The sequence below is a fragment of the Vicugna pacos genome, chromosome 9, assembly GCF_048564905.1.
Source record: "Vicugna pacos chromosome 9, VicPac4, whole genome shotgun sequence".
Classification (NCBI taxonomy): Eukaryota; Metazoa; Chordata; class Mammalia; order Artiodactyla; family Camelidae; genus Vicugna; species Vicugna pacos.
In genome coordinates this window covers 8,615,820-8,642,067 of record NC_132995.1, presented here as the reverse complement: position 1 = coordinate 8,642,067, position 26,248 = coordinate 8,615,820, and the positions used below count along the sequence as shown (strand labels likewise).

The 26,248-nt window shown below is 47.7% G+C and overlaps 1 protein-coding gene across 3 annotated transcripts in view; it reads right to left on the bottom strand.

Moving 5' to 3' along the window:
- Positions 1-25,798, bottom strand: part of SYMPK (symplekin scaffold protein) — a 33,874-nt gene extending 8,076 nt beyond the window's left edge. Inside the window, exons 1-19 of one of the 3 annotated variants that reach the window (XM_006208541.4) lie at positions 25,699-25,798; positions 22,113-22,236; positions 21,903-21,968; positions 20,498-20,551; positions 20,334-20,407; positions 18,154-18,280; positions 17,296-17,545; positions 16,299-16,469; positions 14,876-15,115; positions 11,812-11,966; positions 9,268-9,418; positions 7,960-8,164; positions 6,964-7,114; positions 5,689-5,924; positions 4,575-4,656; positions 4,196-4,309; positions 3,020-3,167; positions 1,870-2,030; positions 239-347 (exon numbers count right to left, since the gene is read on the bottom strand). In XM_006208541.4, the coding sequence (XP_006208603.3) occupies positions 239-347; positions 1,870-2,030; positions 3,020-3,167; positions 4,196-4,309; positions 4,575-4,656; positions 5,689-5,924; positions 6,964-7,114; positions 7,960-8,164; positions 9,268-9,418; positions 11,812-11,966; positions 14,876-15,115; positions 16,299-16,469; positions 17,296-17,545; positions 18,154-18,280; positions 20,334-20,407; positions 20,498-20,551; positions 21,903-21,968; positions 22,113-22,217 (2,599 nt within the window). In that variant the 5' untranslated portion in view covers positions 22,218-22,236; positions 25,699-25,798. Of the gene's footprint in view, positions 1-238; positions 348-1,869; positions 2,031-3,019; positions 3,168-4,195; positions 4,310-4,574; positions 4,657-5,688; positions 5,925-6,963; positions 7,115-7,959; positions 8,165-9,267; positions 9,419-11,811; positions 11,967-14,875; positions 15,116-15,476; positions 15,641-16,298; positions 16,470-17,295; positions 17,546-18,153; positions 18,281-18,414; positions 18,560-20,333; positions 20,408-20,497; positions 20,552-21,902; positions 21,969-22,112; positions 22,237-25,698 lie in introns of those variants that run through there. The other 2 variants (XM_072966822.1, XM_072966823.1) reach the window with 2 other exon arrangements.
- Positions 25,799-26,248: the final 450 nt, after the last annotated feature.

The following is a 26,248-nucleotide window of genomic DNA, read 5'->3' as shown; positions in this document are numbered from 1 at the left end:
TGAGAGGGGAGTGGAGGGACAACTCCATTTCAGAGCAGAAATCCTTGGCCTTTAGTTTCTCAAATGCATTTAGCAATACTGTTCCAGATGGAGAAACTGAAGCCCAAGGATGGGGAGAGACTCACGAGAGGCCCAACATCTGGGGACCCAGCAGCTGATCCCCAGGTTCTGGGAAGGAGAACTAGGGAAGACCTAGGTGGTGGAGGAAAAGGATGAAAGGTTGGGTCCCAGGGGGCACCTTTGTCCGTGAGGCTGTGCAGACATCGTGTGACCAGTGTCTCTGCCCCCTTGGGACAGTTTTCCACCAGCAAGAGCAGCTCTGGCGAGTTCATGCCCATTCCTCGGATCTAGAGGCAGAGAGAGATGACAGGGAAGTCCGGGGAAAGGGCTGAGCGATGTGGGGAGGATGAGGGGCCCAGGCTGAGAGCTTGGGGAGGCCTAGGTGTTGGGGGCAGGGTGGCTGGGGGGATGCTAGGATTCTGGTGTTAGAACTAGTGATAGAATAGATCTTAAAAGATCTCATTAGAAGAAAATCATTAACTATGTGACATGGATGTTAATTAAACTTATTATAATGATCGCTTCACAATATATACACACAGATCAAATCATCATGTTCTATACCTTAAACTAATATAATGTTATATGTCATTACATCTCAATAAAATGGGGGAAAAAGAACTGGTGACAGAGTTCAGAGAAGCAGGAGATATCTGGGGAAGGGGAGGAGGGGTGAGAAGCATCTTGGCTTCTTCCACCCAATCTCACTGGGACACAGACTCACCGCAGCTCCCGAGCCTTCACCAGCGCTGCCCTATTTGGCAGGTTCTGCCTTTCCTCTGTTGTCTCTGACCCAACCTGACCTTTAAAGCCCGACCTGTCCTTCAGTTCCTCAGTGAAGACTTTTCTGGCTTCTTTAGGCACCTGCCCACCCGCTCTGTGACAGCTAGGGCCCCAGCTCGGCTGCTTGCTCAGATCAGGGCTTGAGCTGCTGCTGCTTCTACAGCCTTCCCCGCACCTGCCACGAGTGCTAAACACAGGGAGTGGAGGGTCAGGTTTCAAGGGTTCATGCCTTCTTCTGCCCAATACAACTTTATAGTCAAGAGTGGAAGGGACAGCCTTACCCCTTGAGGAGCTCACAGTCCGGTGGGCTCATCCGGAAAGTGGGGAGAAGAATCTGCTTCCTCCTCGCAATGAGCCTATCATCCCCATGTCACTGGTGAGAACACCACTGAATATGTGTGGGTGGCAGGTACGTGGGAATTAACATAGCACACTTTCTCCTTTTGTTTATGTTTAAATTTTTCAGTGATAAAAAATGTCAGGATTAGATATAAAAAAAAAAACAGTTTCAAATCCAGCTGCAAATTGGAAGGGCAGACATTCTGAATTTCAGGGGCCAGTTTGTAAGTGAGTTGCTTCTCTCATGGGTGACCCTGTGGCTTCAGAGAGGATCAGGGGGGACTTAGGCAACTAAAGATTCCTGTCAGCAAGGCAGGAGAAAGACAGCTCATAAATGATAACAATGACACAGAGGTTTACAAGCACAAATTCACAGAATCCCTCCAACAAGCTTAGGGGACTGAATTATTGTCCTCATTTTTACTGAAGGATGCAAGTTCACGCAGTGAGAAAGTGACAGGTGGAATGTGAACCCAGATCTGTCCAACTCTAGGCTCTAAACTGCAGGGCTACCTGGCTGTCTTCTCATGAACAGATAGGGGACTACCCACAAGCTAGAGTTGCTCAGCCTGGGGTGACAACCGTTGGTACTTAGCACACACAGAGGAGATACCAGGGGAAGGGCTGGAGTTGGGGATTCAGCCCTGCCTGTGGGTAGGCAGGGACTGGTGGGCTCACGGGCCTCACCGGCTGTTCGATGACCCTCAGCACTGTCCTCTTGATGTCAGCGATGGCTTCAGTGTACACGGCTGCCAGCTCGTGGATCAGCTTGTGGTTCTGAGGCAGGAGGGCCAGGTAGAGGTACAAACACTGCTTCACTGTCTCCTCAGTCCAGGGCGCTGCCACCTCTAAAAGGGCAGGAGGTGAAGATCAGGCTGGCCCACACCCCTCCACTCCCCTCCCACCCACAGTGGCCCTTCTTGTGGGGCAGACACAGAAGGGAGCTGGGCCTGGGAAGCAAACTGTTCTAGGGCAGTAAGGTAATCATCAGGAAAATGGGTGGAACCAGGATTGCTCACCTTTTAGAAGCCTCTGCACTAAACTCGCATCTTGTCTCCTCTGATAATCCACAGGGCAGCCAGAGATCTAAGTGTAGTTCCAACCCTGTCTCTCTCCCCTGCTCAGTGCTCCCACAACCCGAGGGCTTCTGTGCCCTCAGGATAGACCCCCAGCTCGTCCTCACCTAGCTCTACCTGCAAGGCCCTGTTCAGGGCAGATCTGCCGCTGGGGCTCTGTGCTCTGGTCACACCCTACTTCTGACAGTCCCACAAATCCCCACTTCAGAGCCTTTGCATGTGCAGCTCTGTTGCCTAGAACACCACTGGTCCTCCTGTACCTCTTCATCCTCTGGGTATCACACTGCCAGTGCCTCTTCTGGGAAGCCTTCCCAGCACTCAGGCTGCACTGGGGCTCCTGTGCTTCCTGCCACAGCCTGAATCTTCCAATTTAATGGTCTATTCTCTTGGAGCCCGCATCTCCCCATCCGTAGTTTTGGAGGACCCGGAGCTTTGCTGAGGGAACGGGCCTGTGATGATCCTCCCTGGCTCATCCTGGAGTCCCATCACTGGCTAGCTCTGTCCTTGGCTTTCAGCCCAGCTGTCCCCTCCTCCAGGATGTTCTCCCTGACCCCTCAGGCGGGATCAGGCACCCTCTCTGGGCTCCTGCAGACCCCTGGTTTCACCACCTGAGGCCTGCTCATTCCAGTTATTACTGTCTGGCTGTCTTCCCTCGCAGGCTGGGCAGGGCTCAGCTCAGATCCAGCTCTATCCCCAGGGCCCAGCCCAGAGGCCAGGACACAGCAGGTGCTCAGCATGCCTCTGAAGAACCCGCACCAGACCTGTGTCCTTGTCGGCTCCAAACAGCACAGATGGTGGATTGGGGTGGACCAAGAGCTGTAGGTAGTTAAGGGCAAATTTCTCCACATACTCTCGCAGCTGTTCCTTCTCGTACATGCGCTTGATGAACAGCAAAGCTTGGGAACGCACCTGAGGAGAGAGCGGGGAGATGAGGGGGCAAGACGGTGGAGGGGGAGACAGCTGTTCTGAGCTCAGCGGCACCAGTGTGAAAACAAGTCCAAGTCTGAGAAAGGCCCAGCCCAGCTGAGTTATCTGTGTCCAAGACTGGTCACCAGCTGGGGAGAGAGGTTTCCTGGATCAACTTGGGGCCCTTCACCAGCTCACCATCTACCTGCCCAGCCTCATCTGTTTTCATTTCTTGCCTCAATTGCTATGCTCCAACCAGAAGGGGCTCTCCTCAGTTCCTCAAAAGTGACAGCATTCTCCCTGGCACTGAGACTTGGCACAAAAGGGTTCCACACCTGGAATGCCTGCTTTTTGTTTTTTGGAATGCCTGTTGCTGGCTATATCCTGTTTCACTCAAGATATCCTCTGCTGGGAGCCACGAGGACAGCGGTCGGTCTTGGGCACCACCTTGGCCCCAAGAGCACCAGAGGGTCAACCTACAGTGTGTGCCGTGAGGGTCTGCTGAGTGAACGAACACGAGACACCAGAAAGAAGCTGGCAAAAGTCTGGAGAACGGATGGACCGAGGGCCCTCTTGATCACACACATGCACACACATTGTCCCCTCTGTCCAGGGCACATCCAACTACTCACGTCTTGGCTCACATGTCCCCTTTTCCTTCCTTAAAGCACCACCCTTCCCCAGCCACCAGGGTTGCAACTGCCGGCTGAAAGGTCACACTGGCTCCCCTCCTGGTCAGTGCCCACCAGGTCCTAGCACAGCACCAGGCCTTAAGAGGGGCGCACCAACATGGGTGGAATAAGAGCAAGAATGGGACTGCCGTTCCTGGGGGGTGAGTATGTGTATGTATGTGTACATTCTTGGTAGCTTCATACCATCGTAAATGGAAAAACCACCACCACCACCAAAACATTGTTGCAAGGAGGGCATTTGGCCCAGAAACTTTCAGGGGAACGTGGAAAAGGCTGGACTGGTTACTAAGGACAGAGGAAGGACTCAGTGTAGCCCAGCAGAGAATGGTGGGGCATCACCTTGTCCTTCTCATGGGAGCTGAGGTCTAGCAGAACATGCAGGTACTGGAACTGGCGGGACGGGCGCTTGAAGATCAGGTCTCGAAGAGTGGACATGCCCAGGTAGGTGCGACTCTGCGGCAGGAAGGAGGGCAACCAAAGCTCAAGGTACCTGCGGTGTGTCTTTGGGATGTCTCCCTTGCCTCAGTCAGATCTTGTACTGGACACAAGCACCAGGTCCCTCACAGAACTCCCACCACAAGGTCCAGGCTGTGCACCCTTCAGATTCCACCCTACCACCCAACACAGGGCCCTGCCCCCTTCCACAGGCTGCAGCAAGCAGGACTCTTGCCTGCACCACAGTGCTGGGGATGGAGGGAGAGCTGCCACCCGTCCTCACCTCATCCTCGCAGTACTTGCGAATCACCTCCAAGGCACTCTCAGTGATCAGTGGTGCCTCTAGTACAACCTTGGTGAAGATCCTGCCAGAGAGGGAGGGACAGGGAACAGCTGCAGAGGAGAGGCCCCCTTCCCTGTCCTGCTGATTGCGGTGCACAGAACTGACAGGGCTCCCCGTCACAAACAGCTTGTTCAACCCCCTGGTTACAGAGCTTTGGAAACAACAGAGCAGGGTTCAAACTGACTTGGGCAGAGACTACCTTTTGGAAACTCAGTTCCTCCCCTTTGTCAAATGTCCCCCCTAGCTTTTTTAATACAGCAGTGGGAGGGAATGACAGGGGGAATGGGGTGGGAAAGGGTATTGTTAGAGATGGAGTGGCCACAAAAGGCTGCTATGATACTTCAGTCAACACCGGTAGACGAGAAGGAGCCAGCCACGCAAGAAGTAAGGCGGAGAGCATTCCAGGTAGAAAGAACAGTAAGTGCCAAGCCCTGAACTCTGCATGCTCAAGGAACAGAAGACTGAAGGCCAGTGCGGCTATAGCTTGGGGCAGTGAAAAGCAGAGAGGCAAAAAAAAGAGGCTACAGAGGTTGGTGGGAATGGATTACACAGGTCTCACAGGGCAGAGTAAGAATTTGCTTTTTTCATGAGAACAATGGAAGGTTTTACTGGGGAAATACCAAGACAGGATTTACATTATAAAATTCCTGTGCTGCTGTGTGGAGAATGGGTAGGCTGGAGGTCCAGGATAAGCAGGAAGCTACAGAATGGATTCTGGCAAGAGACAGTGATGGTAAGTCACCTCCACAACAAGCCTCTGAAGCAGGTACTGTTACTTATTATATATTATATAAGAAAACGGAGGCCAAGAGGGTGAGTGACACAGGGCAGAGAGCGAGCAGCAGAGCTGGGGAAGTGGTGCGTGACCCAGAGCCTGCACTGAAGCTACCTGTTGGTGCATGCAGAGTGGGGAGAGCGAGGAGACTCGGGGTGGGCGCAGGCAGGGCTGACTCGGTAGGTGATGAGGAGGGAGGTGGTCAGAAACCAGAAAGGAAAGGCAAGACACAGGAGGGGGACTCTTGGGGACAGGAGGGTGCAGGGCTGTCCCCCTCACCCATCCTTCTGGTCTGGCTTCTCCTGCAGGCCGGAGAGCAGGCGGATGAGGCAGTCTTCATACTTGTCCAGGGTGCCCGTGGCACCAGCTGCTAGGTAGGCGTTGTACTCCTGGTAGAGCCAGGCGAAGGCCAGGTCCAGGCGGGCCCGCACATCCTCCAGGATGAAGGACAGGACCTCAGCCTTCAGGACCGAGTCGAACTGAGTCACCAGGCTAGCCAGGATCTTTATGCGCACCTGACAGAAGAGTGAGTGTGTGGGTGGGTGGGAGTTGGCAATCCCAAGCACCCCACGATCATGCCTTGCCCAGCCTCAGGGACCCTGAGTGCAGACCCAGTGTTAAGTGAAGGAAAGCTGAAGAATCTTATTCTCAGTAGGTCTCATTTATATGGAAGAAAAAAATAAAGAAGGAGAAAAAAAATTCAGTCATCAGAATAAAACTAGCAGTAACATCTAAAATTTCTAGGAGTAATACTTAAATTATATATATCTAAAATACAACATTATCAACATCTAAACTGTATCTAAAATATAAATATCTAAGTTTCTAGAAGTAACGTCTACATACTTAAATACGCAGAAAAAGATCTTGAAGGATTTCCCTAATTTGTTTATTTTTGTTTGTTTTGGGGGAGGTAATTAGGTTTCTTTGTTTTTTAGTGGAGGTACTGAGGATTGAACCCAGGACCTCGTGCATGCTAAGCACGTGCTCTACCACTGAGCTATACCCTCCCCTCTGGATTGGTCACCTTCGTGGAAGAGATGGCATGCAGGTGGGGGTCCAAAGACCTATGATACCTCTGTGGCTTGGAAATATTTTTTAACAGAGAGAGTATGTTCATATACTATTGGGTTAATTAAAAATAAATTAAAAAAAAATAAGGTAAAAGTCACTTGACTGAGGTTGCAATGCAAGCAAGTGGTAGCGTCAGGACTTAAAGCAGGTGTGTCTGAAGCTAAAGAACAAGAACAAGAACACTGTTAACCACGAGGAAGCAGAAGAACACCCAGCAGCCTGCGCTTGCAGGGCTCTTGCTCGCTGCCGGCCCCGCGCTGAGTGAGAGTACACGCGCGTGCACACACTTCTTCCTCCTCGTCACCTATGTGGAGCGGCTGCTATCATCTCCACTTTATGCAGGAGGACAGAGTGAGGCTTGGAGAAGAGCTGGCATCTGGAGCCAGGGAGGGCTGTCCCCAGCGATCGTCCCTCTGCTGGGATGTGAGGTAGGCTCTTGGGGAGAGGGACTGGAGGCTGGGCTGAGGGGACGGGGCACACCTGGGCAGCCCCGCTGCACGCCACAGCCTTCTCAGCCCGTAGGATCCGCTTCACAGCGCCCAGCTTCATGGCCTCAACCTGGGCGTCAGTCAGGGGCTTCAGCACATCGCTCAGACGGAAGATTTTCTTACGCCCTCCGGCACCTGCCAGCCTACACGGAAGAGTAGAGACAGGGATACAGTGACTCAGAACATCCTTTCTGGAGCCCAGGCCCACCCCAGGCCATAGAGAGACCCCCACCCCCTGCCCCCAGTGCTGTCTCTCCAACTCCCCTGTGACTCTGAGGCACGGCAGGGCGCAGGACGAGAAGGAAGAGAATGCTCTTTTGGTTTTGTAAACGGTATCTCAAGGAAGGCTGCTCTATAGAGCAGGCAGTGTGTGAGAGGAGAATGAAGTGACGGAATAAGACCCACAAATATCTGGGGGATGAGCTTTCCAGGCAGAAAGAACAGAAGATGCAAAGGCCTTCAAGCGGGGACCTGCTTGGCTATTCAAGAGCTATTAAGAGGCTGGTGTGACTGGAGGAGGGAGCAAGGGGGACAGAGCTTGGAGGGGCAGTAGGTCAGGCAAGCCTTGGCTGGGGACAGGGCAGGGACTGGCTGGATCTGGTGGTCTATAAGGCGGGTAACGGGGACGACAATGGCAGTAACCAGCAGCACTTCCTACATGCTAGGAATCATGCTAAGTGCTTTATATGATGATCACCATCCACCCCAAGACTCATCTAATTTAATCATCTAACCACCACTGTGAACTCATTTCATTCTCCCCACCCTTGGAGAGAGATACTATCATCCCAATTCTAGGTATACGTAAGGGGGCGTTTGGATGTAAACGAAAACAATGGCTAAGGCTTAGTGGTTGTGGTGTTGACTCTGGAATCAGACCGTCGTCCAGACCAATCTCTGTTTATCTGTCTTTGCCTGTCTGTCTCTCATGCACACATACCAAGAACCAGGCCCTCAGTCCAGTACCAGCACCTGTAAGGGGACTCACCGGGGCTGCGTGACAGGGATGATGGGCTCTGGCCTCCTCTTGGCCTGGGGTGCCTCCTCCTCCAGAGCGGACATGGAACTCAGGGAGCCCACCACCGAGATCGCCTGGCCCTGGGCTGACAGGCGTCGCTTGATCAGGACACTTTCCGGCTTCACCACCTTCTCCTCCTTGGGCTCCTCTTTGCACTGTTTGGTCTGCTCCACGCCTGAGGGAGAGGCAGCAAATGGGCTCCAGGCACGTCAGCCCCACTGCTCCCCTCCAAGGGGAGCCACTGTTCTAAGGCTTACACACACAAAGCTCATTTCAATCTGCAAAATGTCTTTTCTGGAGCAGGTACATTTTCCATCCCCATTTTGCAATACAGCTATCGAGGCTCAAACTTGAAATGTCATTCACTGCTGGTGGGAGTATCAAATGGTACTGCCACTCTGGAAGGCTGATGAGCAGTTTCTAATAGCACTGAACATACCCAAACCTGTAACTCAACAGTCCTACTCCTTGGTATTTACTCAAGGTAAATGAGGGCATGCATTCATCAAAACACTTGTACACAAATGTTCACAGTAGCTTTATTCACAATGGCCAAAAACTAAATAACCCGCAGGTCCATCAACAGAGGAGTGTGGATAAACAAATGGTGGCCTAGTCACATAAGGGGATACTACTGAGCAATAAAAAATAATCTACTGCTTCACATCCCAACATGGATGAACCTCAAAAAGTTATGCTGAGCAAAAAAAAGCCACACTATGATCCCATTTATATGAAGTTCAAGACTAGGAAAAACTAATCTATGGAGACAGAAACCAGAATGGTGGTTGTCTCTGGAGGGGGGATGTCATGAGTGCTGACTGGAAAGGAATAAGGAAATTTCCAGAGTGCTAGTAATAGTTCTTCTCCATTTGGGTGGTAGTTACACTGGTGTGTTCACTTTGTGAAAATTCACTAAGGTGTACACGTTAAGAGCTGTGTGTTTCACTGTACGTAATTTATACCTCAATAGTAGTGTTATAATGGGAAACCACCTGCGGCTCAGAGAGGTTAAGTAACTTGACCAAAGACACATAGCTATTAAGTGGCTGAGGTAGTCTGGTCCAACTCAGACCTCAAACCCAGGTCTGTTGGATTTTAAAGCCCAGGGCCTGTAAATATTGAGCACTCAATCCATCTATGGAACCCGTAATTATTTACACCTAAGATCTCATGTGATTTTCATTTGCACCACTACAAAGAAGTGCTCTTCCAACAAGGTGAACCCAGTGGCCAGAGTTAAACCCCTGGCCCAGGTCAGCTCTGTGTGACACTCACCTGGCCCCAGTCCTGCGGCTGTCATTTGTGTGGCCATGAGCCGAGCCAAGTGTTTGATCTGGGCTTCAGTGCCTGCTGACTCCACTGGGGTATAGATGGCTTGGAAGGAGGCGGGCATGACCTCAGGCAGGTACACCATGCTGATGAGGACCTACGGGATGCCCAGGAAAAGCAGCCTTTCTTTACTCACTGACTCAACAGGCATCTGTTGCAAGCCCAGGCCAATGCTGGGGAAACGGCAGTGACTAGGACAGACCTAGGCCTGCTTCCATGGAGCTCAGACTCTTGGGGAAGTCAGAAAGAAAATGAATACTGCTGCAATGTGCTTTACGAGGGAGGAAGTAAAGGGTGCCATGAAATACATTAGGAAGGCCAGGGATGGCTTTGGCTCCCTGGGGCAGGGGCACGTAGGCTGAGAAATGAGAGAAGGGCAAGAATCAGACTGACATGGAGTGAAGTCTTGCATGGGCAGGGTGGTGGTGGTGGTGTGTGTGTATACATATTTCAGGTATAGAAACAGCATGGGGGAAGGGTAAGAGGCAGCAGAGCTGGTACCCTGTCCAGAGAGTGGAAGGATGTTCAGTGAAGAGTGTAATATGGACCAGAAACTGACTTTAAAAAAACATCAGGAGGCGGATGTAGCTCAAGAACTAGAGCACATGCTCAGCATGCACGAGGTCCTGCGTTCAATCCCCAGCACCTCCTCTAAGAGCAAATAAATAAATAAACCTAATTACTTCCCCCTCCAAAAAGTAAAAAAATTATAAATTTAAAAAACATATCAGAATAAAAAATAATAATTTAAGTGAAGAAAAACACAGATAAGCTAAAAAAAAAATTCAGTATCCTAATAGAGCACATCCATATCTGTCAGCAATTGGTAACAAAAGATAATTTCAAACTCCCTACATGCTTGGAAGTTTAAATGCATATTCTTAAATAATAAAATAATTAGAACAAAAAGATAAGGAAATAACTACAAATCAAAATGCGTAAGATGCAGCTAAAATGGTACTTAGCTGGAAAATGAGATCATTAAATGCTTACAATGGAAAGGAAGACTGAAAACTTATAAGCCGAGTATTTAACTTCAAACTTTGGGGAAAAACATGAAAAGAAAGTAACATGAAAGAAAAAAGACTGCAGAAATAAAACAGAAAAAGTTACAAAAGGCTATCAACAAAATTTTAGAATCAGTTCTCTGAAATAACTGAAAACAAGCAAATCTACGAAGTATAACCTTTAGAAAAAAAAAAGAAAGGAAACAAGCAAATCTACAAGCAAGAATGAAGAAAACAAAGAGGAAGGATGCAGTACTAGGGACAAAAAAGGGGCACATTACTACAGAGACAACAGGCATTACAAAAGTAAAAGAATCCTGTGAACAACTTCATGCCAGTAATTTGAGAAAGACAATCAGACAATTTCCCAGAACGTGACAGGGATAGATAAGGTACAACAAGTTAATGGCAGCTCATCCGACAGGGCCTGAGGCAAGTTGAATTTAAATTTTATCTGGAAGGAAATGAAGAGCCCTGGCAGGGATTTGAGGAGGGAGGTGTCAGGACTTGAACTTGAGAAAGATGCCTCTGGCTGCCACAGGGAGAGTGGAAGGCAGAGCCAGGGAGCAAGCAGGTGGTGCTTGGCATGAAAGGGTGGGGCCTGGACAGGGCAGGGGCCTTGGGGATGGAGAAGAGGGGAAGGACTGGGGGTTGATGGAGAGGCAAAGAGTTTAACTCCTAAGTTTGTGGCTTGGAGACTGAGAAGCATGCGTGCCAAGAGTACAGAGGGGCCACGGGCCTGTAGAAGACTGGTTGGGGAGAAATTTCACAAGTTTAGTTTTGACAGGTGCCTGAGGAACATCCAAAGAGAGAAAGATGCAGGAGGTGGTCTCATGTCCAGGCCTGGAGCTCACCAAAGAGATATGAGCTGATGAGAAAACTCCTTCTCGCCACCTCAATCACCCAACAACTAGTAGCCTCTAGTCAGAGAAGGGAAAGCTGTGAGTGACTGCTGCCGAACAAGGGAAGAGGCATTCTCTGTGAGCACCCAACAGAAAGGTCTGGTGCTGCTATAGCCAAAGGACTGATGTGAGACCCCCAACCCCAATCAATTCAAACCAGCGGTTCTTTCACTTTGGAGCAGGACAGCTTTAAAAATCTGAAGAAAATGCAGGTCACCCCACCCCACCAACACCAATCCCACACCACTTAGCAAACAAGTCCTGGAGTTCACTCTCCAGTTAACAGACCTTTCCTGCAAAGGAGAGGAGAGTGAGAGTGGGTTTGGATGGAGACTCAGACCACCCAGAGGGACTACTGGGGGTGGTGACAAATGACCACCTGAAGGAGTAAAGATCATCCAAGAAAAGGTCCATTCAAGGTGAGGAGGGCTCACTGGACAGCACCCTCCCAACACTGAGAATAAAAGTGTTTTAGATCTGATGTCATCTGGAAGTGGTGGGCAGTGTGGAGCAGAGGGACAGGAAAAACACTAGCGAGCCTTCCTCCCTGCCCTGCGGGAAACAGCCCCACCCATCCTCACCAGATTGGCCACGTTGTCGGGCGTCAGCAGAGGCTGTAGGAACTCGGCTGTGATGTCTGTGTCTGACTGACCGGAGATCTGGGCAGAGGCCTTCGAGGTCCCTGAGGGGCCTGGCTCCAAGTCCTTGTCCTCGTCGTCTTCCCCCAGGTTGGACTCTAGAACAGAGAAGGAGACAAGATGCTGGCTCGAGAGAGAGCAGCCAGTCCTCCCCTTCTCGCAGGGACCCCAGGTGGTCCTGCCTCCTCGGCCTCAGCAAGTAGGAGCTGTGGGGCAGACAGAGACCTCTGTGCCGTGCGGCCCTGGGGACCACCTGCCTCTCTCTAGGCCTCAGTTCTCCTCATCTAGGGCAAGAGAATAAGCCATCTCAGCCTGGCTAAGCGCATCCAAAAAGATGAAAAAGTTAATTAATAACTTCACAGAGTTTTACTGTTTAAAAACATCTATCTTTGAAATAGTGCTCAACCTCACCAGGAATCAGGAAAATGTACAAAAATCCTAATAAGCCAGCAAGTTTACCAGTATGATTGACAAAAAAATAAAAAGTTGGTAGTGACAGTTGTTAGTAGGGGTGTGGACGGTGGAAATATAAACTGGTATAGCCTTTTGGAAGGGAAATTTGACAGGTCATAATTTTAATTTTGCACACCTCTTTGACACAGCAATTCCAATTTAGATATCTACCTTAAAAGGTTACTCACTGATTAAAGTAAACTGTGTAGAGAGTTCACTGTGGCACTGACTGTACAGACACATGGCACACAATAGCAGGCTGGTTGAATACAAGTACAGTGGTTCTAGCTCAAAGGAAAAAATAATACGAACCTTAGAGGAAAAGGTTTATGTGCAAAGATGTTCCTTGAAGCTGTATTTATAAAAGTGGAAAACTGGGATGTTCAAAAGAGTGACAATTTAACTAGATTAAGGCAAAAATATGATGAAATGTTACCGTCTTTAAAAAGTTGTCAACACATGTAACAAACAGCTGATACCCTGCATTAACCAAGGGCACATACAAATCTATTACAAAAGGCTGACCAACGCAATAGAATGGGCACTACACAGAAACTCAAAGAGCGAATAACTGTAAAACAATGCACAGCTAAACACACATGCAGGAAAGCAAATCTAAACCCAGAAAACCGTTTAAACTCAGAGTTTACAGAATGTCCAGGCCTGGTAAGAGGAGGGTAATTGGCCCTCACACACCACTGGGGTTGTGTACACTGGTGCAGTTTTTAGGAAAACTGCTATCAAGAATTTAAATGCGTCCAGTACTAATGGATTCAGTGCTCAAATCTTGATTTCTGAAACTATTCCCTGTTTAAGAGAAACCAGGGCACCTTAGAGAAACGGCTGTTTCCAAGACTGCAGTAAGGAAAGTACAAGATGAGTCTAGAACATGTTGTTACGCCAGAAAATAAGAAATGTTCAAAAAAACTTATGGGACACATTAAAGGACACAGGAGCCCAGCTCAAAGGCTCCCACTGCTAAATATGAGGCAATCTGAGCAACAAAGTGAATAACAAGAGTAACGGATTATAACCCAGACAATAAACAAGAATTCACAAGTCCACACTGATAATAAAGAAGGGAGAAGAAAAGAAAACTCTTCCTTACAGCATAATGCCAAGTAACAAATGTAGAAGGACATCTTTTATAACCATTATAGTAATAATAGATGCAGGCAACAATCATGAATGGGTGTTAAAACCACTGGGTGAAAGTTTGAAGAGGAACTGATGCTTCATATAGTTTCAAGTAATTCTCTCAGTTTATTATTTACAAAGGGAAAAAGGTACTATACACTAGAGAAAGCTAGCAGTCATCACTTCCACCAAGAGATCAAACTCCCATCACCAATAATGAGTCAAACTGACATCATGTACCTCCTTATAACACACGGGGGAGGTGGGAGATATCACTTCTGCAGTGTTCCTGCCAGAAGTCCAGAACCCGAATCCAATCAGGAGGCAAGAGCAGACAAATCCCAAAGGACGGACATTCTACTAAACAGCTGTCCTGGACTCTTCACAACATCAAGGTCATGAAACAGAAGAAGGCTGAAGAAATGATTTGGGAGACTCAAGGGACATGACAACTAAACGTATCGTGCGATCCCACCTTGTGATGGGTAAACAGGAGTGTTCGGTACTATTCTTTTAAAATATCTGCAAGTTCAAAATTATCTCAAAATAAAAACTTTAAAGTAATAGAAAAATAAAATTGGTCCACAGAAAAGAACTTTAAATGTACAAGCCCTCTACCTTACCAATCCCACTACTGGGAATTTGTCTGATGACTGGACACGTAAGACTGTACACTACAGCAATATTCATACTTTAAAGAAAATGGACACAAATGAAACATCTATCAACAGGGGGACTGGTTAAAGTGGTCCATGAGCTCTACAGAAAATTATGCCACCATTAAAAGGATGCAGTAGATCTCTATGTGCAGATACAGAAAGAGCTCCAAGATGACTGCTGAACAAATAAGGTACAGAACATTCTGCTTTGTATGCTTAGAGATCCCTACCTCACTCCTTATATCAAAATAAGTTTTTTCTCAATTAAAAAAACCAAACAAACCTTGATTCATAAATATTCTAGAAACAATCATGATTGATTTTTAAAAAATTTTGGAGTAAGGAAGACTGTCATGGTTGACACTATTAATAAATAATACAATCATTAAAAAATTACTTCAAAAAGAAAACTGATTTATAAATGAAACACAGGAAAGGAGAACTCTCCATACATATAAGGCATTTCTGAAAGGAAAAGTGTTAGCACCTGAGGAGCAGCTACTTTTGGGGAGACAGATAAAAAGCAGACTATTTTCATTTTATTCCTCTCTATAATTTAAGTAGTTCATAATTACTTTTAAGTATATTATATACTTTAATGATTCTATTTTGATATCATTTATTATATGTCATCAGGTTTATACAATATAATTTATAATGTACATTCAGCTCACAGTTTCCTGTAGATAATTTAACATTTCACAAGGCCACTCCCTGCCACCACCTCCTCCCAGGCCTGACTAGGCTCCTCAGCTCACCCAGCTTCATCTTCTTGAGCGTGGAATCTGAGTCGTCTCGGGGCCGCTTGCGGGCATCCTTGCCACTGGGCATATTGCGGGCGATCTCAGCCTGAGGTGTGCCCAGGTCTACCAGCAGGGTGGTGATCTGAGCCTGGAACTCCAAGGAGGCTGGGTGCTTCAGCACACTCAACAAGTGCAACTTGAGGTTCTTACGCACGCTGCTCACCTGAGATTTGGCCAGCGTTGGGGGCAGGTTGGCTGTGAGGAAAGTAGCAAGAGCTTCATGCTGTAGACAGGGCTTGGGCAGTGGTTGCAGGCATATCCTAGAAAAATTCCTTCACTCTCAGATCTAATGCATGCCCTTCCCCCATACAAGCTGATACTCAAAACCCTTGAGAGATCTCCTTCAGTATTAGTCAACCTTAAAACAAAGAGAAAACTCACCCTCCTGTTTATCACACATAAAGTCTCATCTCCCTCCATCTCTGGTCTGGAAATTCCAACATGCTTGCCCTGGGGAAGGCTATCCCTTCACCTCCAGAACATCCCAAATGAACTTCTAAAACAGTTGATCATTGGCCCCAGACACCAGAATGATTTTCTAATGTCTAACAATCACCTTGACATGTGGGCCTTCCCTGTTCCACAGCGAAAGAGGATGCCTGTAATGTTGCCTGCCCAGCATCATTCCCCACTTCCTCAGCCAACAACACCCCTATTTTCCTTTGAGGGAACCACCCTGGCTCCATTCTCAGTCCAAGTGGGCAAGAGATTCAAGGCCAGTAAGAACACTGCAATCATCTGACCATTGTGATTGGTTCAGAGATAAGCTCACAATGTCTTCCTGGCCAATCAGAAACAATGAGCATCAGTCCTTGGACTTCTGCTGGAATGACTGGGAACGAGACACTCTCTTTCTCCTGAGGTTGCCAAGCAGACAGAATGGAAGTCTGGAGCAACTGGGGGCCATTTTTGATACCACATGGAAAGAGACATATAAGAGCCAAGAGATGGAGACAGATTCATGGTGTGCACACACTCATGCCTCAATTCCAGACTTCAGTTCTCACATACACACAAAAGTAGAGAAGTCTAATGAATCACCATGTACCCACCAACAATATTTTGCTGACCTTGGCACATCTATCCTCCCTGCTTTTTTAGGGAGAAAGGGGAAGAGCTGGAATATTTTAAAGTCCTTCACAGACATCAGGTCATTTCACCTACACATATCTCAATATTAAAGCCAGCTCTGAACCAGATTTCTTTCACATGCAATCACCGAAAGATTTGGGTCTATTCTAGAGATTCCTTCCTTGTGTCCACGACCTACTAAATTGATGATGAATCCCCTGGGGGCCTGATACCTAGCTCACATTTCCTCAGGGAAGAGGGGACTGGCCAGTGGACAGGGAAGGAGAGGGGGAGGGGACCAACCTACCGTGCAGGGTTTCGTAAGCCTGAATCACCTCAGACATAAACATGGGCCTCTGGCGGGCAATATTGGCGAGGGAGCCCAGGGCTGTGGTCAGGTTGATGGAGGAGATAGCGGGGTGCACCATGAACTTGAGCAGCTGCTCTAAGGCTGCCTTGCCTTCTTCCCACAGCACATCTAATGAGAGAGAGAAGAGAACCAGTTAGTTGAGGCCTTTCTCCCTGGCCTCCAGAGAGAGCAGTCTTTGGGGCCAAAAGGAGAAAGATCCTTGTACACGCATGGCTAAAAAACACAGAAAATTTAGTGGTTGATGAGTTTGACTATAAGACTATTAATGAGTATAAAAATTTAGAGATGATGCTCAAAGCAAGGGCTTGCAATAGTAAAAGAGTAGAACTAATTTAAAATATCCAACCATAAGGAATCTATCTGAACTACACTGATGTAAAATTTTGAACACATATACATGCGTACATACACAAAGAACTCAAAGGTCTTTGATCCAGTCTCCAAAAGTTAACCTTTAACAACTTTGGTGGATATCTTTCTTGACATTTCTTATGCAAAAACATACTGAATACCACATTATTTGAAACAGTGAATAAAAAATAGAATGTGATGAAACCATACTACAGAATATTGTGTAGCATCTGAATACAATATGATTAGGAAAATATATAAGTTAAAATAATATTGCTGAGTTCAAAAGGTTGTCAAACCATATATAAGAATAGCTAATATTTGGAGAATGCTTACTATGCCAGCCATGTTAACTCACCAAAAGCTCATACCTACACCCTAAAGTAGATGCCATAGTAATGACCCCCAATTTACTAAGGAAGAAACAGGCTCAAAAATAATAAGCTGAGATTTGAGTGTTGCATGAGGGCTCTCAAGCCCTGTAATAAACCGACTCTAGAAATTAAAAACCAAGAAAAAAAAAAAGGGTGGGGGAGCCAGTGTAGTGACTGACAAATGGCACCAGCTGATGGGTAGCACTCACTGTACTGGATGTAGGGATGGTCACGAGGGATGCGGTCCAGGCTGATGTCATGCTCCTGGCGTCGAGGCACTTCCGAGTCAGCCATTCGGGGTGACAGGGTGACGATGAGGCCCTCCACAAACTTGATGGCGTGGGTACGGATGCCGTCATTGTCAGAGTCCAACAGCAGGATGATGTCCCCAGCCATGGCAGACACCATGTCCCAGCAGGCCTCCTGGAGCTCACTGATCACCCGTGACTTCACCATCCACTGTGAGTGGGCCAGGGAGGGAAGGACAGACCGATAGATGGGAACAAGGCATCAACTGACAACTCCATAAATGATGATGAACAGTCATTTGGGGAACATTTACTGAGTTACAATTCTGTTCCCAGCCCTGTGCTAGGTGATGCTGGAGACAGGGCCCAGTGGTGACCAAGCCAGGTCTGGTCCTGCCCTCATTTTGTTCACAGACAGTGACAACCCAGAGTGATGAAGGCTCAGATCTTAAGGAAGCCAAAGGAATAATAATGCTGACCTCACAAGTTGGTGGCAGAGATTAAACAGATTCATTCATTTCATTAACATTAATGTACATCACACCATAGTGTGCACCCAGGCAGCCCATCCTGGTCACAGACCAGGTACTCCGGGAACATCTGTTGAATGTATCAGTGAACAGACGGATGGAAGGATGGGTTCATGGCAATTCCCTGACCATTAGACATTAGATCCCCTTGTTTTCTGTTCCCAAAGATCAACAGCACATCTTGCCCATGAAGAATTTTGATCTGACCCTGGTTTTGAATTCTGACTGATGAGTCTGTAAATGACACCTGCCAGGCTAGGACAGCTCCAGGTGGGGAGAGAGCTCTCACCTGCAGGGCCACCTTGTAGAGCTGGGTCATGGTGAGGATGGCCTTCTTCACCACATTCACATTCTCATCTCTTAAAAGCATGTTGAGGTTCGCAATCAGTTTCAGCAGCAACTCAATGTCTCGCTTGCTGGGGGATGGAGGAAAAAGGGCACAGTCAAGGTGGTCTTTGGGCAGTGGGAGCCTGGGGTCCATAAGAAAAGGAAAATCAGGGTCAGTGCGCCAGGAGATTGGAATGGAGGTGGGCAGAGTCAGGGACTGTACCTGTCTTGTTTGCCAGCACATCTGGAAGCTGAGAACAATGCTTGGCACCTCTGGAAACAGCTGTCCCCAAACACTGTTAGGTTGGTCCTCACCCCCAACTCTCTTTTGCTGTTAGGGCCTTGCTGTTCACATAAGGGGCAGCAGAGCCTGATAACCCTGTGAATCTGGACGAGCCACTCTGTCTCATTTAGAATAGTTCCCACCTCATGGCTTGTTGTGAAAATTGCAACAATACATATAAAGTGCTTAGAACAGTGTAGAAAGCATTCAATAAACATTAGCCATTATTACTTCAACACACTTTGCTTTATGTCATCACTAGTTTTGCTTACTGATTTGTTTATCTAAGTCTGAGGGCTCTAAAACTGGGGGACTCTTTCCAGTCTGAATACTAGAAGAGTCTCATTTTTTGTTGAAGGAAAGAATGAAAGGCCTTCAATAAATATTTGTCCAGTGAATAAAGAAATTCAAGGCTATACCTAGAACTTAGAATGTGAATTTTCATAGCATGTTACAATCTGACATTAGATATTAAACTAATCAGTCAAAAAATAGGAAACAACTGTCAGCTACATGAGGGCAGGAACAGTATCTGTTTTTCTTCACTGTTATATTCTACAGCCTGATGCAACTGCCTGGCACATAGCAGTTATGTGACATACCTGTTGAACAAATAGTTTTTTGGCAAACTCAGAAAATTTACCACAAATTCTCCCAGTAATAATCTATAAAAATGTTCAATCACTATGTCATATACCTGAAACTATTACAATATTGTAAATCAACTATATCTCCCCAACCCTCCAAAAACCCCCTACAAAACTAGTGGTTACCAGTGGGGAGAGGGAAGGGGGGATGGGCAAGATAGGGGCAGGGGTATACAGTATACATTTTACTATGTATAAAATAAGTAAGCTACAAGGATATACTGTACAACACAGGAAATAGAGCCAACATTTTAATAATAACTTTAAACAGAATATAATCTACACAGTCCACAATACAGAAAAGTCCTGCCCTTGTGGAGCTGGCATTTCTATGGGTAAAGAGAAGTATAATGGAATTTTGATTGGTGAGAAATTATAAAGAACAGTGCAGACAGGATATCAGACATGTGCGGCAGGTGTGTTCAGAAAGGGCTCGCTGAGGAAGACCAGCCGAAAGGGAGGGAGTAAGCTCCCTGGGGGAAAGCGTCCTCTGCAGACACAGCAGAGAGGCCATGAAGTGGAATGGCGTATTTTGAGGAACAAAAGGGAGGCCCGGGGAGATAAGCGAGGATCAGAAAGGCCACCAGGAGGAGAGGCAAGGGTGAAGAGTTGGGTTTCAATCTAAGTGAGACAGTGAGCCAGTGAAGACCCAAGAGCAGGGAGGGTGGAGATCTGATTTACATTTCAGCAGGATCACTCTGGCCACTGTGTGCAAGAGGAAGCAGGCAACTGGGACAGTGTTTTCTTTTGCAGGAATAAAACGGTTTTGGAACTAGCCTGTGAATGTGCTAAATGCCACTGAATCGTTCACTTAAAAATAATTAATTTTATGTTTTATGAATTTCACCTCAATTAAGGGGGGAAAAAAAAGAGTGGAAGCAGGGGAGCCAGACAGAAGGCCACTGAAGTCATCTAAGCAGGAGGTAATGGTGGCTTGGACCAGAGTAACAGCAAGGGAAGTGACTGAAAAATGGTCAGATGCTGTTTATAATGTGAAGGCAGAACCGACAGTCCTTACTGATGATGTAGCTGTGAAGTACAGGAGAAGCAGAGGAATCGTGGATGAATCTAAGATTTTGACCTTATTAAATATTTGCTGAGGAGTCAGTGTGGATGGGAGGAAGGATGAGTCTGGGAAGCAGAGGGCAAGACTCTTAGGGCAGGGCCAGGCTAGGAACCAAAGAGGCCAACTCCAGCAGGGGTGCTCCCTACCATGCCTCCTCAATGAAGCCGATGACAAATTTGCGCACTTCAATCGACTTGTCTGCTTGGAATGCGATGATCTCCTGCCAAGGTCAGGAAGAAGGTGGGTCAAAGTTGCACCAGGATTCCCTGATCCCCAAACCCATACCCTTTCTGTCCCGATGGTCACTCACATCCAGGAAGTTGTCCAGTAGTGTGGGATCTTTGTTGATGATCAGTTCCTGGACCTGGAAGGAGATTGGGGATGGGGACAAGGAACACACATATAAAACCAGGGTCCAATCAGTGCCGATCGGAACACGTAGGAGAAAACAGCATGGGGAGGGGGGTAGATAGTAGATAAACTCAGTTCAAATCCTGGCTCCACCACCCCACCACAGCCTGGGCAAGTGGCTTCTTCTGAGTCTCGGTTTGCTCTTCTGCAAAATGGGAATCATAAACCAACAATTTATAGGGCTGCTGTGCAGCTTCAACGAGAAGCTCGGACAGGGCGCAGGTACTGGAGGACCCTGAATATGTGACAGAAAAAGGGCTAATGAGGGAAGTGCTGCAGGCCCCCTACCTTCCTGAGGCTCATCCATCGATTCGCTCCATTCTCATTCTGCTTCTACTCCCCACTCAACCACCACAATTCAGCAGGCATTTTATGACAGTGAGAACCCATTTCCTGAGGCCCTTGTATCTGCCAGGCTCTTCGGAATAAGCCCTTCCCCAAGATATTCTCATAGAAGCTCAGTGCCGGCACAGGCCTGGCTCCTACAACCCAAGGTACTATTGAATGGACCCCACGGCCACCCTACGAGGTGGCCAAGACCCCACTCTACTGCTAACGTGGAGGTGGCTACCTGACTCCACACACTGGGCAAGTAAAACTGGGGTTCTCATCCAGGCAACCTGACCCTCCAACCCCTGAACTGGACCCGCCTCCTGCTCTGAACCACACCCAGTACCTGGCCCTCCCCTCTCCTCTCCAGTCCTCTTCTGCCTTTGCACAGGCTATTCTGCCCTCTGCTCGAGATGCTCTCCCTCTCTCACTTGGCCAGCTTCTCTCCTTATCCTCCAGGTCTCAGCTCAGATGTCCCTTTTTCAGAAAGCCCTCCCTGATTCCTCATCCCTAGGTTGGGTCAGGAGCCTCCTCTAGCCTCCACAGCCCCCTGGGCTCTTCCCTCGCAGCCCTGCCCATTCTGGGTCCTCACTGTCTGGTGACCTGCAAGTCTTCGTCACAGGATAGAACCCTGGTAGAGAGGAAATACGAGGATCAAGAGCACAGGATTTGGAGTTTGAATCCAGCATCCAAGTCCTAGTTCAGCCAGAGCCTAGCAGAATGACTGTGGGCCAATTATTTAAGCTCTGAGACTCTGCTTCCCTCTGCATAAAATGGGGATGAAATTACCCTGCCTCACAGGACTTTTGCAAGAATTCAATGAGAGCATGGCTGCATAGCACTGAGCACTGTGGCAGGCATATCCCAAGTCCTTAAATGTGGACACTAGTGTTATTACCAGTGACTTCTTTTTCATAGGTTCCCCTCCCGCCTCCCTTGTCCTGCTTAGCCCAGCATCACCGCCTCCCCCTCACCTGTTTGAGCACCGTGATCTTTGAATCATTGGTGATCAGTGCTGCCTGGTTCAGGAGATCCACCACCTGGAGGGAAGGTGAAAGGCAGGTGATGGTGCTTGCCTTGCCAGTCCAGCCCCTTCAGCACTCCCTGGGCTCCATCACCTGAGGGTGAATCACCCAACACAGGGCCTGTGCCTCCCTACTCCAAGCCCTTCTCTCCATGCTCACTCTCTCTGAGGTGGTCATGCCATCAATGCCCGGTCCCTCCTCTTGTGTGAAAAACTGTGATGCCACGCTCCGGCGGGTGACGCTGTCCCCACTGCTGCCTGCCATGACTGCTGTCCAATGCTTCCTGGAGAAGAGGATAGATCAAGCTCTGGACTTTTACCCCACCATCTGCAAAGGGCTCAACACTCCTTTCCAGTCTGTTTGGTCCCTGTTGGGTCTTTTGAAGTCCCTCCTCTATCCAGAGTTGGGGTCAGACTCTTATGTGTCCATAGGGTTGTAATCTGGGAGACACATGTCTCCCAGCTCAGAGGATGTATGTCGTGTAGTATGAAGCCTCACCTCCAGTACTTTACACATAGCGGGCTGACCATAAACATCTGCTGAATGACTGAACAAATGAACACACAGCAGCCATCTCACTGGTCTCAGTGCCTCTTGTCTCTCTATCTGGGCTGCACTCTGGACTGGACACCAGAGCAGGCTTTCTAAAACACAGCTCTGAGGAACACTAGCCACAGAGTCCCGCACATAGTAAGTACTCAATACATCAAAGAAGCCCTAATTTAAATAAATTGTTTCAGCCATTTTCTGGAATACCATGAAGTTGTTTTTTAAAAGGCTGAGGTGGGGAAGACTTTGTCCCAAGGTCGCACTGGCAAAATTATGAAATAAGAAGGATGTCAATTACAGCACTAGTCCTAGCAGTAAAAGACTACTATTGACCAAAGTGTTCTCAAATAGGGAGACTGGCTGAAAAACTGATACATCCACATAATAAAATACTATGCAACTGTAAAAAGGAATGCGGGAAGGGAGAAGAAAGAATAAGGAAAATCTCTATACATTGATAAACAAGGAAAAACAAGCAAAATGAAGACAATGTTTACTGTATGCTCCCTTTTTACAAAAGAAAGGAAAATATGTGTATGTTAAAAAAAAACTGAAAGGAAAAACTGAAAAGTAGAAAAGAGAAGAAAAATACTTAAAAAAATGGATGGATCTCAATGTATTATCATCATAAAAAGATGACAATGACAGTCTGCTGCATTACAGAAGAATTCAATTGATTTTTCTCAAGTTTGTGTATGGATACACAGAATACCTGAGACAAGAAACAACTGGGTCTCAGTTTCCTTTTCTGTGAAACAGCAATGGAAACAGTGTTTACCTCCCAGGACTATTCTGAGTAGTAGATTATTTAGTATACATAGTAAACATGAGGTAAGTACAGCTACTATTTTTACGTGCACAGAAAGAAATCTGAAGGCTACTGCATAAACTGTTAATAATTTGAGGAGGGTAAAAAAGATTCATTTTTTAAAATGAACATGGTGGGCAGGGTATAGCTCAAGTGGTAGAGTGCATACACAAAGTCCTGGGTTCAATCCCCAGTACCTCCTCTAAAAATAAATAAGTAAACCTAATTACCTCCCCCTTGACAGAAAAAATTAAAACAAATAAAATGAACATAACATACCATACACAGTAGTTTATTCAACAGGTATCTGCTGAATGACTACCCAACAGCCTCCTTCCTAGTCTCCCTGATGCCTGTCACCCCTATATCCTTCCTAAAGCGAAAGCCAGTGTCCTCACCAAGGCCCAGAAGGCCTTATGCGATCCGGCCCCTCCTACCTCTGCCCTTATTTCCCTCCCAGCTCTCTCTGCTCCACTCACTCTGGCTTCCTTGTCATCACGCCAAGCATACCACTTCCTCAAAGCCTTTGTACTTCTCTTCCTTCTGTCCGGAATACTCTTCCTGTCAGATACTGGCACAACTCCCTCCCTCCTTATTTTCTTCAGGTCTCAGCTCAAATATTCCAACAGTAAGGTCTTGCCTGACCACCCTACTTCAAATTTCAATTTCCTCTCCCCATCTGTGTTGCTTTATTTTTCTCCATGGCATTTATTATCATCAACACACTACATATTTATAAGCTCCATGAGAGCAGAGGGTGTGTGTTTGAACTTTCTCTATTCCCAGCATGGAACAATTTTTGGTCAATAAAAATCTGCTAAGTGAATGCCAAAGGGCTTCAACAATCACTGACCTTAGTATCCCTAACCTTTCACTCTAGAATGCTTGAAAAATAACCTAATTATTTTTCACCTAATATTTATTGACAATTTAATATGCACTGGGGCACAATTCTAATATACATATTAACTTATCTAAACCTCACAACACCAACTCTTCAAGGTGGATACTATTTTTCATCCCCATTTCACAGGTAAGGAAATTCCAAATCCAAAGAGGTAAAGACACTTGACCAAAGCTCACAACTTGTAAGATGCAGACCTAGCAGTATGGCTGCAGAATCTATCTTTCTCACCACTAAGCTGGACTGCCTCTCTGAAAGGAACTGCTCCCCTACCCCAGGTCTTTTCATACAGGCCAAAGGCCATGGCCACCCAATAATCCAGTATACTGCTGTTACCCATTAGAACATAATGAACCTTTTCATGATGAACTTTTCCACTCTTTTCATGATGAGAATACATTGATCCACCCAAACTTTTTACCCTGTGTCCTTCCTCTTCCCCTTTTTGGTTTATTCTCTCTCTCTCTCTCTATACACACGCACATCTTTTCTTCCATAAAAACAGAGCATATAATAAACACTTCGATTTTCACTTAATACATGCTGGAGCCCACCCTCTACCTCTCATTCCATTTTTGCCCCCTTTCCTCATTCCTTTTTACAGTTGCATAATATTTTATCATGCGGATATTATTAATTTTTTCCCTGCCAGTCTCCTTACTGAAAGAACATTTGGGGTGTCTGCAGCCTTTTGCTATTACAAACAACCACTGTTTCCACCCCCCCTCCCCGTGTACTCCTTATGGAGTCCCACTGCCCTACTCCCACCGGGAAGTATGATGAGTCCTCTCATATACATAGAGCGGCTCCACTCTGTATCTTTCATTCATTCAACGAACATTAAATGGGCGTTTTCAGTGAGACTGCGCTGTGCTGGGAACAGCGGTGATCAACACTGTACCCAGTCCCTGCCCCCGTGGAGCTCACGGCCACAGACAGAACTAAAGAGCCACACAAAAAAAGGTCCAATAACAAATCAGATCACAAGTGACATGAAGGAAAGGAACAAGGACCTATGAGAGCGTTTAAAAGGCGGCTTTCGGGACTGAGGGCGGGAAAAGAGGGCTTCGCAGGGGAAGTGACGTTGGTGCCGAGACCCAAAAGATGAATGGGAGTTAGCCAGGTGGAATGAGTAAAAGGATGTTGCAGACAGAGGGGACGGCATGTGCAAAAAGCCTGAGGCGGGAAGGCTTGTGGCGAGTCTGAGGAACTGAAAAGCCCATGCAGCTGTGCGAACTGAGGAACGAGCAAAAAGGCAGAGCAGAGGCCGGCGGGGTGGAGGCGCCTTGACGGCTCCGTTGGAACTTTGCCCTGAGGGCACCGGGGAGCCACAGGAGGGTCCTGAGCTAGGGAAGAAACTGGGGTCCTGAGCGTCACTACTCCCCTCTCCTCTCAGCGTCCCCACACTCCCCCCGACAGCGCCCCTACTTTTTCAGGGTCCTTCCTCCCTTCGTCCCCGGGCCCCCACGTCGGCCCCCGCTCACCGCGGCTCCGGCCTCCGTCCCCCTCGCGCCCCCTCAGCAGCGCCTCTTCACAAACGCTGCCGCCGCCATCTTCCGCTCGCCGCCGTGACACTGCGCACGCGCCGCACTCGCGGGGGCTCTGGGAAATGGAGTCCACTTTGCAGCCGGACCCCGCCCCTACTCCTGCCGTGAGAGCGGCCTTCCGCCTTCCCACCCCCAACAAGATGTCACGGCAGCCTTTCATTTCCGGCTTTCGGACGCCATACCTTCTGGGAAACGCAGTCCTTTGACAGAAGCGCAGGACGGAAAGGGAGATAGAGGCTTCTGGGAAATGGAGTTCACAGTAGTTCTGGGTCCCTGGACGGCTGGTGTTAGAGAGTGTGGGGAGACCGGGAGGCGAAGCTCCAACGTCTTTGAGGTGGTCTGTTGCCCCAGCGGAATCTGAGCAGAGGCCCTGATCCCCTCCACCTTTGGTCCTGACCATTTACACAGTATGGAGCATTTCCAGCCATTAGAAGCTTCAGTCTTTCATTTCGTCCAAAGGGAAATGTGGTTTCGAGGCTCTCTTACC